This window comes from Branchiostoma floridae, chromosome 17 (assembly GCF_000003815.2).
Source record: "Branchiostoma floridae strain S238N-H82 chromosome 17, Bfl_VNyyK, whole genome shotgun sequence".
NCBI lineage: Eukaryota > Metazoa > Chordata > Leptocardii > Amphioxiformes > Branchiostomatidae > Branchiostoma > Branchiostoma floridae.
In genome coordinates, this window is record NC_049995.1 from 642,588 (window position 1) to 657,991 (window position 15,404).

Genomic DNA, 15,404 nt, shown 5'->3' on the forward strand with positions numbered 1-15,404 from the left:
TACCGAAAATGTCTTTCAGAGCTCGTAAACAAAAAGATCGAGACTTCGCAGACGTTCGATCCATTTCCACACATTGTGACAAGGGTATTGCCACAACGATATCAAAAAGGCAATGCGGATCACTAAAAGCCCACCTCGATAGTAGACATAAGGCCACGGTAGAAAATCATGACCGACCCTTATATCATAAATTCTACCTTATCTGAGCACTGTTACAATGATAAGAATAACGATTCCTTAGATATAACAATATCTTTAAAGAAGGTGCTTTAATTATCCACATCAGCACTAACCGTTCCATATAGGTCTGACACTATTATTACGAAACCTAAAGAGAATAAGCAGAGAACGACCACATATATCAAAATTTCTTTAGGTGTGGCTATTATAAAGCCACATACACTAGAAACCACAATCAACATGATCCACGAGACAAAGGAAATGACTGGCTGTCTCGTTGTACGTCGAGCATCCGTCAGAAGCCCTACATATAGTTAAAGTTCGGCACATAAGACATCAAAACATGTTTTAAAACAACTCTTATACTGAAAGTACACTCAAGAATGTATGCAGCATTAACTCTTTAACGAGATCTTTCTGGAAATTATGGATCATTCTGTAAAATTTTGCTTACTTGGGACTTTTTTGGACGTCCACCTTCATTTTCATTCCTGGTGGAGCAAACAAGTCGTCCTGGACCATGCCCTTCTGTTCAACAAAATCTATTTCAGCCTGAAAAATAAAGTAAAGATATTAGCGTTTATAATAAATTATACATATTTGGCAAACACATAGAAAGCTCTCTTTAGTACATTGTGTCATTAGACTTTAAATGTTGTCCATTGAATATCTGCGTGTTGCCTGTTTCGAAAACAGTATGTTTAGACACGTACACAGTTACTCTAACCCTAAATCTAAATGCCTCCCATCAAAGCATGTACCTGGTGCCACCCAAATAACAAGCCACATGTTTACTTGCGAAAGAACTCGAAACCCAACTTTTTCTACTTAGGAATTCATAAAGATTTGCAAATATACATGGAAAATTATTTAGATTATTTTTAGGGAGTACAATTGTACCTTCATTTCTCCGGTTCCACCGGCAGAAGGAGCTGCTTTCTTTGCACCAGCTGGGTCCGGTTTCTTTCCACTAGCTGAGCCCACTGTCTGTCCGCCAGCTGATCCCCCGGTCTGTCCACTAGCTGAGTCCCCTTTTTTAACTGTAGCATGAAAAATATGAAGTGGTAACATTACATTCAACTATCAGCTAAATTTATATTTATATATTTCTATGGAGAAGAGGCAAATTTTGATTGGCAATGTTCTTTTAGATACAAAGCAACTGTTACAGTAGTTTGTTTTGATGAACTTTTTATAACCTAGAAAGGCCGACATTTGCTTAAGCGCAAATACCACATACTTCAGCCATCTCCCTTCCCATAGAACAATAGACTGTTTCAAAATCGCTCATGTGCGATAATGGAACACTTCTGTCTAAAATACATCTAACTACTAATCGCACTTATGACAAAATATGAATCGTTACAAAATCCCCCTGAAATAATGGACCCCTTCAGTGCACCCCATGTAAAAAGTTATAAAAGACCAGTCGAAAAACACTTCCGCTTAAAAATAGAATTTTGAATTATCACCGTCCAAAACTGAATTAAAAGAAATCTCCTTTGTGCAAAATGGGCTCTTCTTGTGAGACCCCTATGTTATTTAGAGCCATCCAAAATATTTTCACTTAAGTAGGACTTTGACATAATCCCCCAAGTCCAAAAAAATTAATTTTCAACAAATGCCACCTCCGTGTAATAATGGACTCATCCAGCATGCCCCATGTAAAATTTAAAATAAAAAGTCCTACTAAAACATGGGCTTTTGTATAAACCATCCAGTCCAAACTTGCATTCTTGGAATCTTCCAGATTAAACCATGCTCGCTGATTGGCTGCCAAATCCTCCACAGGAAATACTTAACAACATCGGCTACTCATACATCTGGAATACCGACAACGACTATTCCTGTGCATTGTAAAGGAAAAGGCTGAATGACATTTGCATTCAAACTTTCTTTCACAAGTTATCCTTAGACAAAGAAAAACTTAGATTTTACAAGAAGGTAAAACATCAAACGATATGGAAAACTACTTCTACCATAGCAAATTTAAATTCCGCTCAGCAATATGTAAGTTCAGAATTAGCTCGCACCCATTAGAAATAGAGAAAGGAATATGTAAAAAGCTACCTGCTCAAGAAAGAATCTGTAAGCAGTGCACAGCGAATGCAGTGGAAAATAAAACACATTTCATCTGTGAATGTCTCCGATTCGATGCTGAAAGAACCATACTGTTTAAAAGAGTGTCAGAAATCACGCCAATCTTTTAATTACAAAAAAAACACAGAAGACACACCTTCTGCTAAGATCATCGAATCAATCTATCACAGAAAATGTGGGACATTTCATTTTCAACTGTTTTCAAAAAAGAAGTCAACCCCGAAATAGCAATGTATGTTTTAGAATCGTATTCGATATTCTGTATGTACTGGTACATACAATCAGTTAATCTTTGTATGTTAGAATCTAGATTATTTACTCCATTTCAATCACTTCATGTATTTGATTTTGTTTGTGATTTTGTTCACTTGCAATTAGCTCCGTGAGTTTGCAATAAAGCATTATTGTTATAATTATTATTGTTATTGATTCAGGGTAGGTTAGGGTAGGTAGCGAATTTAATTACATCACAGACATGAGCAGGCCTGCACCAGTAAGGTTGGGGTCATCAACCTTGAGAAAATAGCCCCAAAATTTCCAAACGAAACCATTTTGAAGTGGTTCATACCAATGATATACATGGGTCATTTGAATGAATATATAGTGCACCGCTTTAACAACTAGAAAGGCCGACATTTGCTTAAGAGCAAATACAGCATATTTCAGCCATACCCCTTCCCACGCAACATTGGACTGTTCCAAATCACCCCTGCGCAAAAATGGAACATCCTCTTAACAGTACATTATCCCCCACAGTGGACTGGTATTGTGAATTGATTCCAGGTAAAAACAGAGCTTGCTTCTATTTTTCAGAAAATGACAATAATCACACCTTCCATTCAGAAAATTTTCATCATGACTGAAAATTGTTGAATGACTTCATGTAATGTCATTAACAATTTTCAGTACGATATTACTAGGTGTAAGTCTAAAAAAGTATAAGCTCCCGGTGATGTGGGTACATTTACTACCCGGTATTGCAGTGAACTTTTTTTATTCAAGTAGGGCATACGATTTAATAATTATCAAGCAGGTGCAGGTACTGTAGGGCGTTTGTTTTCTTCAAGCTGTTAAACTGTTTTACTTTGTATGCAATCAGCCATCGAGCCTATTCTTATTTTAGTTTAACAACTCAGTCCCGCCAGACCAGGAAGATACGATTGAACCTTGTTCGAGGATTTATTTTCGTCTGTCTGGTCAGTCTGTTCATACCCTGGCGCTGAGAGTGTTTTATTGGGCTGAAACTCTGGCAGTTTAAAGTTACTTACAATTTAAATGTTCAAAGTTTATGTCAAACAACAACAGCACTAGGAAATGTGGCCACTATAGACAGGTGGTCACTATAGAGAAAATTTGGATCTATTGACTAGGAGCCATACGTTACACATGATTTCAGTACACTGATCATTAATCATATAAACATTGCACAGGTAAGCCAATTGTTTAGATGTGCAATTAAGTTCAAATAATTCTGAAGAGAAATATTGATGAGAAAATAATCATTCTCGCCACTGTCTAACTTATAATTACGTATCAAAACTAAACGCAGATTTTCTAACTAACGCACCTTTCGCCGACTTCATCAAAGGACCGCCGGCTATCAATCAAACACGGCTGTTGATTAGACTTAGAGTTTCAAACAGTCATGTGCTGTGTTCCAGTTGACAGCGAACTTCATGCTACGTGATGTTTTACATTGCTTGGACCTTCTTTCCTACAGCGGTGCTTCTACAAAATATTTAGACTGTAACACTGAGTCCCACATGTTTTATAGAATAGAATTTGACGCAGAATAGCGTTTTTTGCTGGGTATTTTTCTTGAAACATGTCCGTGGGAATATCAGCGAGGCGGCGACGTAGGGATATCAGACCGTCAACAAAAGTCGCACGGCGGCTAACGGCGCAGCGAAGATACTAGCGCTATAAATAAGCGCTTCAACTAAGGATGGCAACCCGTACAATATTTTTGTATACTGTTGAGCTAAGTAAAGTTTGTTGTTTATGAGGTTTTAGTTGTCTTTGAAGCTTTGACCCGAAATATTTTAAAGTCAAACTGCTGAAGAGAAGTAAGTGACTGCTACGATTATCGTAGATATGGCCCTAAAAAAACTGATAAAAGAAGCCTTCTCAATAGTCTAAAATGCAAGAGCTTCCGGGGGGGGGGGCTTCGCCTACCTGGGTCCCCCCCACAGTGGCCCTGCCCCTGGACCCCGCCAGGGACATTCGGCGGCCCCCGGACGTCCGACGCTTTGAAAAAATCCTGGCGAGAAGTCTGTACGGCCTGAGTCTTCCAGTTAACGTATTGTGTGGTCCCGCTTATGAATATTAATTAGCCTTCGCTTTCCTCTTCGCTGATTGGCTGAACCATTAATTGAATTAACTCTTCCTGCCGGCTAGACGCAGGTGCAGATGTCGGCTCTGTGGGGTGAACGTCCGAAAGGTCATGGCATGGAGAACGAAAGAAAACCAATTTCCCCTAAAAAAGTGCTGTAATTAAGCCTTTTACAGTACTTTATGCGAACAATTTTACTTGGATCATTTTACCAACTATCTTATGCCTATCTATACCAAATGTTACTCATACCAGGGTACAGGGGTGAAAAATATACCGTTATAAGACCGTGAACAACAGTCGCACGGAGCTAACAGCGCAGCGAAAATACCATCGCTAGCGTTTCAACTTCGGATAACAAGTTATAAGTACTGTTGAACTCAGTAATGTTAAAGTTTGTTTTTAGTTGCCTTTGACGGTTTGACCTGAAATAGTGTTACGCTAAACTCCTGAAGAGAAGTTAAGTGACTGCTGCGATTATCATAGATATGCCCCTAAGAACTGATACAATATAAAGCCTTCTGAATAGTCTAAAATGCGAGAGCCTTAGGCGGGCTTCGCTCCCCCTGGCGGGAACACTGCTATATACGGGATCATGAGGCCCCGCTTATGAATATTAATTAGCCTTTGGCCTCCTCTTCGCTGATTGGCTAGGTCTTTGATTCAATTAACTCTCCGGCTGACGCGCACAGGTATGGCTCTGTGCGGGGTCACGGAAGGTCACGTCAGGAGGCCAAAAGAAAACAAATTTCCCCTCAGAAAAGTGCCAAAATTAATCATTTTAAAGTTGTTTATGTCAAAAATTTTACTTGAATCTTGTTACCAAGTATCTAATGCCTATCTATACAAAATTTCAGGTCATTTAATTGTAATACCAGGGTACAGGAGCCAAAAGTGTCCTTTTTTGGTCAAAAATTGGCCAAAAATCGCAAAAATAAGCATTATGTTGCACTGTACACCAAAAGTGTTATTGAATTTATATGAAGGGATTATCAAGGCACATCTCTGTCAAATTTCAGCTCATTCGGTTGCAATACCAAGGTACAGGAGCCAAAAGTGTCCTTTTTTGGTCAAAAATTGGTCAAAAAATCGCAAAAATAAGCATTTTGTTGTACTGTACACCAAAAGTGTTATTGGATTTATATGGGGGCATTATCAAGGCACATCTCTGTCAAATTTCAGCTCATTTGGTTGTAATACCAGGGTACAGGGGCCAAAAGTGTCCCTTTTTGGTCAAAAATTGGTCAAAAAATCGCAAAAATAAGCATTTTGTTGTACTGTACACCAAAATTGTTATCGAATTTATATGGGGGCATTATCAAGGCACATCTCTGTCAAATTTCAGCTCATTTAGTTGTAATACCAGGGTACAGGGGCCAAAATATACAGTTTTGGTCTAAAATTGACCAAAAAATCTCAATAAAATCATTTTAGAGGCAGATATGAAAATACTGAGAACAAAAGCATCAAGGTATTGGCCCATTCTACCCCTGTGCCAAATTTCAGGTCATTCGGTCCAGGAACGGCGGAGATGAATCACTTTGAAGATTTGACAGGAGAAAGAAAGAAGAAGAAGAAGAAACATTACGAATACAATATATTTCACCATACTATGTATGGCTGAAATATAATGAGGGTACCCCTGTAAAACGAGGTTACAGGAGCCAAACATGTCCTTTTGTCGTAACAAGTGGCCAAAACATGGCAAACTTAAGCACTTTTAGGTACCGTATTCACCAACTGTTATCAAATCTAAATGGTCATATGATCAAGGCATTCCTGTTCCAAATTTCAGGTCATTATAATGTAGTAACAGGGTACAGGGGCCAAAAAAGCCTTAAAAACTCAGTAAAATCATTTTAAAGTCATGAAAAACATGAAAAAAAGCTAAGGAGCATTGGCCCAATCCTTGTGCCAAGTTTCAGGCAATTTGGTCCAGGAACGACGGAGATGAAGCGCTTTGAATTTTTGACAGAAGGAAAAAAAACATTACAAATAAAATATATATATATATATTGCAATCCATACTGTTGTATGGATTGAAATATAGCAAAGCAAATACAATGTATTTCAACATACCTGAGGCATAGATGAAATTTAATTACACATATAGAACAAAGGAATGAGTTAAAGTATTTCATTCATCGAATCTTCAGACAAATCTACCGGTGGCATAAGGTGGCCAAGGAGTAATCTAAGCCACTACTATACTGTCGACACTGAAACAGTGAGGAGCATTTCTGTTGAAAATGGTGTTGCTGCTCCTCCCCGTGGCCATAATAAAAGAATAGAATATTCCTGGTGGTAATGCTTTCACAATTAATTTATATCTTTATTTGGACTAATTCAGTGACCCGTGCATATCCCTGTAAAAGGGTCGCACCAAACAGGTAGGACAGCAATTAACACATACTTGGCAACACCAGTATTGAATAAAAATGCTTTTTGTCTGTTTCAATGGTCCTCGTGGCTCAGAAAACTTCTTGATAAGCTAAACTCCTTATGCCACCAGTAGATCTGCCTGGAGATTATCATTTACCAGCCGACAAGATAGCTGTTATGAAGATAAATACGTCAAGACTTCTTGAAATGAAGTATTAAACCAAACTTTAATAGTAAAGTCAAGGAGAAATTCCACGACAATCAATCGGCTAACCTCACAAAATAATATGAATTGATTACCTTGTGAAAATAAGTTTTGTATAGTTTTGTCCGCCACCTCTTTTTCAACCTCTGCAGTCATCTCTTGCTGTTTTTTCACAGAGTCTGACATGAGGTCCGCACCCATGTTCTTCATACCACCCAATTTGTTAATCGTTTCTGACAGTTGCTTGGGTAGGACTGTCTTCGCTTTCCCTAAACGTGTGTCATAATAGAAAGTTGTTAAGTAAAGTACATTTAATAAACAAGGAGACTGCAATGTAAGCTAGTGCTGTACATGAACTCGTATAGTATTTATTGATGAACAGTCCACAAATTAACATCTGTTTGCAAAATGAACTGTCCTATGCTACCCTACTATGCATGCTTAGTGCGAAAGCTAGCCATATTCCAGCTAAATTTCAGGCCATTTCCATACTGATACACATACACTCGAAATATAACAATATATCCCCATATGCTAACGTAAAATAAGCTGTAAGTGTGGATGCAGCCCTTTGGGCATATCCCGTACATATGCTCCAACCAAATGTCATTTGGTTGTAATGTAAGGGCATCGGAGAAAAATGCATTTTTAGATAAAATGGAAATTCCGTATTTAAGAAACTTTAAGCAATGTATGCCAAGAAACTTTTTGAGAAACTCAATGGAATGTATGCCAAGAACTACTTGCAGATGTGAATTGTGCAAAAACATTTATATAATAGTATTTAACTTAGCAACATCTTGTGTGTAAACCCAAAGATTTGATACTTAGTCGACATTTCTAAGACATTTCGTAACGTGGCGTCGGACGTGGCGTAACTGGTAGAGCTTTCGGCTCGGAATCTATGGGTCCTGAGTTCGATTCCCACCGTGCACCCGACGTTGTGCCCTTGGGAAAGGCACTTTACACGACTTTCCTTCTGTCTGTACCGTGTATGTGGCATTGTTAATATAAGTTACAAAAACTTGAGTGCAGTGCCACATCGTCCTCGTCTGTCCAAAAGCAAATAGAAAAAAAATTTCTAAGAAAAACACTGCTATTGCTTCTTATTGTTCTGAAGTGTTGCTTTTTTAATGGTGGAATGCTAACTGATTGATGGTAGGATTTTATTTCATTACACTGCAGCAGCAACAACTAGCATATTAGCTTCTGTTATTATTGCTATGTGAAAGGCGACAATTTGTAACAGAGCCAAGGAATTGATTCCTAAGTTGTAAAAATAATAACCTACTGAAATTGAAGTATGAAAGTTCCTGTAAATAGCCATGAGAGAAACTTACCAACAATATCTCCGGCGAGCTTCGCAATTGCCCCCAGGAAGCGCTTGTTGTGAGTCCAAGCTTTGTTATCTTCAGCCATTGCTGCTCGCAAGGCGTCGGCAAGGTCCTCTTCCTCTAGCTCTGACTTTGTACTTTCCTCCGAGTAGCGCGGGACATACTTCGGGGCATCTTCAGCCGCCGCTGCTCGCAAGATGTCATGAAGGCCGTCCGGCAATTCTGAAGGATCTACGGAATGAGTTTCAAAACCAGACGTCAGCATTCTTGCCATACGTTTTCACTCTTAAGGAAGAAGTGTTCATCCATATCCACAGCCCTATTTTTGCCTAGTTTATTACAGAAGGTGGTTCAACTTGAAGTGGACATTAACCCTAGCTGCCTATGCCAAGTTTGACGCTGTATAACTGCCAAACACGCTGGTCCGTTGCTAGTCTATTCTTCTCGTTGCTTTGCTAATAGGCCACACTCATTGGCGGGTCTGACCGGCCCGTACGGCATAATACAGTAAACAGCAGAAGTGTTTCCGAAGATTACGATCGATTAGTTTGTGATACAAATAAACAAAAGCACGTACATGAAAAATAAAAAAAAATGTCGGCTTTGAAATGACTTAAAACTTAAAAAGTGTCAGTGCAACACAGCGTTCAAAATCCCCGTCTTCATGGGACGTGACAAAGCCACTTGTGCTAGGGCAAGCACAGCTGGTGACTGTTCCTAAAATATTGTTGGCACAAATTCAACGATAGCACTGTAAGTTTGTAATTTTTCGACTTGCCATGGAAACTTATGGGTTTCTAACAGGCATATTATACCAAATTTACCAATTTCAGTTTGAATAATGAGGTTTCAAGGCTTTCTTGGTATACAACACGTATTTTCCTATATGATAGTATCCTATGTACATTATGTTACATTTTCATAATTTATGCTAATCCGACGGTATCATTGTTAAAAACTAAAGATGACTGACCGTTTCAAAATCAGGTTATTTCCACTCAAATTGCGTCAACACCTTTCATCACATTCATATCGAATATACAGAGTTTTGAACTTCTTATTGCAATCACAAACATAATGATCTGTAGCCACAAACTAAGTATAGAAACCGGAAGAAATACTAAAAGTCTACGTGACCAGAGGTTTTGTCCATTCTGCGCAAATGAGATCGAAGACGAACGTCATTCTGCTATGGATTGTTCATGATATAATAATAAACGCACAAGCCGTTCACATTACTTTCCGCTTGCTCTAAATAGGTTGCTACTCTCTGTTCGACAGATAAATGTTCTTACTCCGTACAAATAAACAAATATATCCACGAACGCTTTAGCAGTAGAACCATTAGTGTAAAGAACATGCTAGACCCAATTTGTTGATTTATTCAAACCTGTAGAAATCTTTATATGCTTGTTAAGTTGTACTGTAAGAAGTTGTTATAGACCTTACAAAAGTAGCTACACTTTTGTCGTGTCTATACAGATTCTGTTATGATCGTAACTGAGGCCGTTTCGAGGAGGGGGGGGGGTGCTCCCCGACCCAAGCAATCTCACGAAAGCCCGATCTAGATAGGGATAAATTAAAGTCCAATAAAAGCAAACAAGTACGTACGATTCTTTGAATCTTTGTTTTTTTTTTTTTTTTTTTACATGGCTTAGCTTCGGTTCAACTAGAAAACATTTAAATGACTTCCAGCCCATTTAAGGTTAAGGAATAGATATAAGGGTTCCTTAAGTTTAATTCATTGAGGCACAGGGTTGATTCTACCACAGTCATTAAACGTTAGATGTTAAGATATACCAAAATTTGCCATCCAGCCATTTTAAATGCTAAAACCAAAGTCAAATCAATGTACGTCAGCGTAAAACACAGGTTAATTCTTAGTTTAAATAGAGAAATTGATATTTGACAACATACGTGAAAATGTTAATTTATATGTCCCGATGTGTGATTTTATGTCATTAACTTTAATTTAGACAACCTTATTGATGACCTACACTCTTCTCCACTAATTTTTTCTTACATTTACAGCTTCAGACGTAACATTATTAAACGTTCGCAAACAGAATGTGCATCTAAGATGGATAAGATAACCCCGTTAAAGTTGAAACACCTGCTCCTTTGTTGCGCATACAGACCACCGGACGATAATAAATTTCCTCACCGCTTTCAGACAAAGCCAAGAAAAAGCATCCGACTCAAACTTGGTAGTAACCATTACGGGAGACTTAAACTGTGACCAGATCTAAGACAATGGTCCATCCGAAGATTTGACATTTCTTTGAGACCTCCACGACCTTACCAATATCATGCCTGAAAGCAGCTCTTCTCTGCTAGATACCATCCTTACATAAGTACATCCAACTGTAACCATGGTATATTGAACATTAAAGGAGAATATAGTTGGTATCATTTTTACTACTATGTATGCATAGTAAGTGCCCTAAGCAACAGTGATGTTTGTCTTTTTACAACTCGTGTTCACACATTGTATATTATGTATGCATGTGTAACAGTGGTGTTCAAGTACTGCGTATCGTCCTTGCCCAAGGGCACTAGTGCTTTTGTGGCGACAGCGATAGCGTTCGTGATTTGTAATCTGCCGCCCCGGGTTCGATCCCCGGGTGGGGGCATGTTGTTTCTTTCTGTTCTTACTCGCCCCTCAGGTTGTTTCACTGGATCCCACAGTGGGAATCGAACCCGGGCCTTGGCGGTGAGAGCGCCAAATCCTAACCACTAGATTAGTGTAACAGTGGGTTCTAGCGCTGCCAAACTGACCACGCCAACAGCTCTTGAGCTTTTGGTGTTGTGGTTAGCATGTTGGATTTGTGATCCGGCTGCCCGGGTTCGGCGCGGGTTTAAATCCCGGGAGTCGGGGTGTTGTTTCTTTCTGTTCTTACTCGCCCCTCTGGTCGTTTCACTGGTTCCCATGCCGACCCTGTGAGTAACAGGCTAGCGGATGTGCCACACAGGGATGTCGAACTCGGAGATTCGAGGACGAATCTTGAAAAGAAAAGGGGGAGTAGTGTAACAGTGGTGTTCAAGTACTGCCCAAGGGCACTAGTGCTTTTGTGGCGACAGCGATAGCGTTCGTGATTTGTAATCTGCCACCCCGGGTTTGAACCCGGGGTGGGGGCATGTTGTTTCTTTCTGAATTCTGTTCTTACTCACCCCTCTGGTTGTTTCACATATAGCAGTCTTTTATGTGTAATCTCTGGTCCTTGTGTTAATACCCTGTCTTTCAGTCCTGCTCTACAAGACAAACGGATTGTCTGCCAAACAGAACCTTGCACTTGTATGGTAGAGGTAACAGGACTAGTTCATCAATATCAGTAGAATAATGCCGACTAATTAGTGGGGAATAAATACAACATCAAGCTAGGGTCTGGAAATCAGTCTGTACAGAGAAGCACTGTCGTAACACTTCAATAGAATACCCGCCGAGCCGCATTGAAGCCTGATCCGTCGAACCGCTGACTGTAATTGTGAGTATAGTATAGTATGATATATTTGTTAAAACACAACGCAATGTCCGATTCCATGTAACCTTGTCACAACGGCTCATGTTTAGGGATTCCTTAGCGCACTGATTATTCTTGTTGTACCCAGATTGTTGTATTTTTGTACCTCAATAGATGTACTTTGCCAGGACTAGAATCTAGTCGAACCATCTTTGCCTGTGTTAGAGTAAAGTTACGGTAAAGTACTAGTAAGTGGTTACACAACTCTAGCAAGTACTTTGAGAGCGGCGCATTAAAATGTGGATTGTGTGACCACTACCTGATGTACGCGTATCGAGGCATAAAACAACTCCCGCCTAAAATGGATCTCAGCAAGAATCCCCAAACTATTTGACAGGGAACAGTTCAAAAGCAACCCAGCAAGGTTTCCTAGGAGTGCGCTTGCTGTGTTTGATTCTGTTCAGGACATGTGGAGTGTGTACTGGACTGGCAAACTGGAGTGCTCGAAAGCTAGCTGTCAACGGCATCAACATTTAAAAAAATAAGTCTGGTACACATACCTAGTTGTGGTTATTGACTAAACAGGAAAAACTAAGTGAAGGTTGTACAATGAATACTGAAGCGATCATTATACATATTTCTATAACAGAAAAGCGAGGAGAAGTTGAATTTATCCAACGATAGTTTGATTTTGTATCCGTTAACTGAATGTTTTCAGCAAGTCTTCTCGTGACCTCTACTACCGGTGTGGAAAAAAATGTGCAATCATCATTTATGATGAAACACGTCAGCCCCTTCATCACAACTTCAGCACTCAACACTCCTTGTAAAACGTCATCTTTCTACAACGCATAGCATACGCCTGCACAGCATGGGATACTGCTCCATATCAGGACCTACAGAACCCCCCCCCCAAAAAAAAAACATACAGAACCGGGCGAGAAAACTAATACTGAAGGCTCCACACAGAACAACATCAACTGAAGTACACTCTAGGCTGGGCTGGACGGACATTAATTAAGGCAACACATCAATACTATAACGCTGCACTTGTCTAAAAAGCTCTGAACAATCAACTCCCACCCTTCATGCGCCAGATTTTTGTCAACTGCCGATTTCAAGGCAAAAGACCAACCAGGCAAAGCACAAGCAGCGAACTTGCTGCCCCCCCCTCAAAAAAAAACCCACCAAAAACATTCAAAAGAGCCATCGCCTACCGTGGACCACCGTGGACCCAACCTTTAGAACAGACATACACACAGCCCAAACTCAGGCTTCCTTTAAGAGATTCTTATAGTAACGTGAACGACCAAAATGAACGGATTCGAATCATGGAGCAGATCTCACTATCGTGCATTTTGTATACAGACATATAAGACTCACTAGGACTTTAAATGATGTCTGTCTGTTATATACGTTGCCTGACCCTTGCCTCTTCTCTCATGACCTCAATGAATAGAGGCCTGCACTCCTATATGAGCTTTTATAGATAAACAGAGGATCGAACAAAATGATACGATGGTTTGTTATGATACTAATTATTAAAATGATAATAATAAACTAGAGTTCCACGAACACATCCCTTTGCCAAATAAACCAGGTTTGTAATGTAGAAAGAGTTTATATGTTAATTTGATAAGGTCACACGAACTCTTATCATTTAGATTTTGGCGACCTAATACCTCCATGAAATATAAGAGGTTGTGTAAATTTTATGCAAATGGCTCATTAGGGCCCCAAAATCTAATGGGTGGAGAGGTACATGTGTGATGTGTATGTTAGTCTGGAAGGAAGGGGGATTTTTTTGGCAGGGGAGTTGAAGGGTAGAGTTGATCTTTTGATGTCACTGGAGTGTTCTATTCTTGTAATATTAAGAAAGAAGTTTACAAGTTCTTGCCCGAGTCTAATTGCAACATGGACCATACAGAAAAAAAGACTTTGGTATAGATAACAATGGTGACAAGTAGAGACTGACTATTCTAGTAATGATATGTACTGCTGACAGCTACAATCTAAGCATATTGGGTTTGACTTGTGGGTTATCATATGTGACGTTAACAGCCTATGATAGTAAGCAAGTGAGCGCAGATCACTTTAGTTGATTAGCGGCCTCGAACGACATCACGTGACTGAACTCAGAAGCCCCCCGGCCAGGGAGGTCAGCCATGCCAGGCTGCGTTGGTCAGGTCTCAGCAAAATCTTACGATAGTTTCAATGTTTTACCCAACCACCACGTGGTTTTCAATCTTGTGAGAACGCCATTAAACTTTACCAAGCCCACTCCTTCTCCGTCTCATTCAATCCGGTATGAAGTGTGAGAGAGCAGATAATTACAAGGTTATAAATTTACATGTAGTTTTGTTTTGTTAGTTAACGTTTCGAAATTTTTGTGGGTTTTGCAGGCCCCTTCGAATAGCTCTTTTCTTTCCTGGTCAATAGAGAGAGGCAGTAAGAAATAAAATGGATTTCGTCTTACACCAGTTTTGAAATACAATACTAATGACAGATTCTTTCGCCCACAGGTAGCTTTTTGTACCACCCTTTCTCAATTGCAAGTGGGTGGGCGCTAATTCTAAATTAGCACATTGCCGATCTTACCTCATATTAATCTAGTAACATGAAAAAGTTTTTCGTAGAGTATTCCTTCTTTAGCTTCTTGAAAAATCTTAACTTACAATCATCTGTAGACAGTCTATGAAAAAATATCTATATATATATATATATATATATATATATATATATATATATATATATTCCAGCCTTTTAAACAATGTACATACATGTATATGCTTATTGTCTAACTGTGCACTCATAGAGTTCCATAGAGAAGAGTAACCGGTATTCTTTAGAATTTCCCTTATGTGTTGTAACCAGTATTTCTTACAGCTGTTCATATACAAAGTAAAGCATCTACTTGTAGGGGATGCATATACAGAGAAAAGCATCTATTTGTAGGGGATGATGTGATGAAAAGTCCAAATGTCCAAAACTTGACTGATCTATCTAAGTCAATTGGGAACATCCCAAGCTCTGCTCTACCAGCTATGTTACTTGCATTTCTATGTATGCCGGTGTGACAGCGATCTCGCCCCCCCCCGGCTAGTGATCTCGCCCCCCTACCTCGCCCCCATTTAGCGATTTCGCCCCCCCCCCCAAAATAAACGGGTTTACATGACATTTTAGAAGAATGGTATAAATCACAAAATGCAGTTTTAGAATGATATAAGTACACGAGTTTGATACATAACTCCATTCATAGTATCAATATTAACGTAATTACATGGTAATAAGATAGTTGAACTTGTTTCAGAGGGTTGGGTCCCTTGTATTCCCATTATTGCATATACCCGAGTTTTGACATAAGATGTATTTCATTGTATTCACCTGTCCTCAAGCAACCTATATATCTC

General features: G+C 39.4%; 1 protein-coding gene across 1 annotated transcript in view; it reads right to left on the reverse strand.

Moving 5' to 3' along the window:
- Positions 1–15,404, reverse strand: part of LOC118404864 — a 36,562-nt gene that overhangs the window by 9,518 nt on the left and 11,640 nt on the right. The window contains exons 4-7 of the mRNA XM_035804244.1: positions 8,540–8,764; positions 7,295–7,468; positions 1,081–1,220; positions 635–732 (exon numbers count right to left, since the gene is read on the reverse strand). Of these exons, the coding sequence (XP_035660137.1) occupies positions 635–732; positions 1,081–1,220; positions 7,295–7,468; positions 8,540–8,764 (637 nt within the window). The remainder of the gene's footprint in view (positions 1–634; positions 733–1,080; positions 1,221–7,294; positions 7,469–8,539; positions 8,765–15,404) is intronic.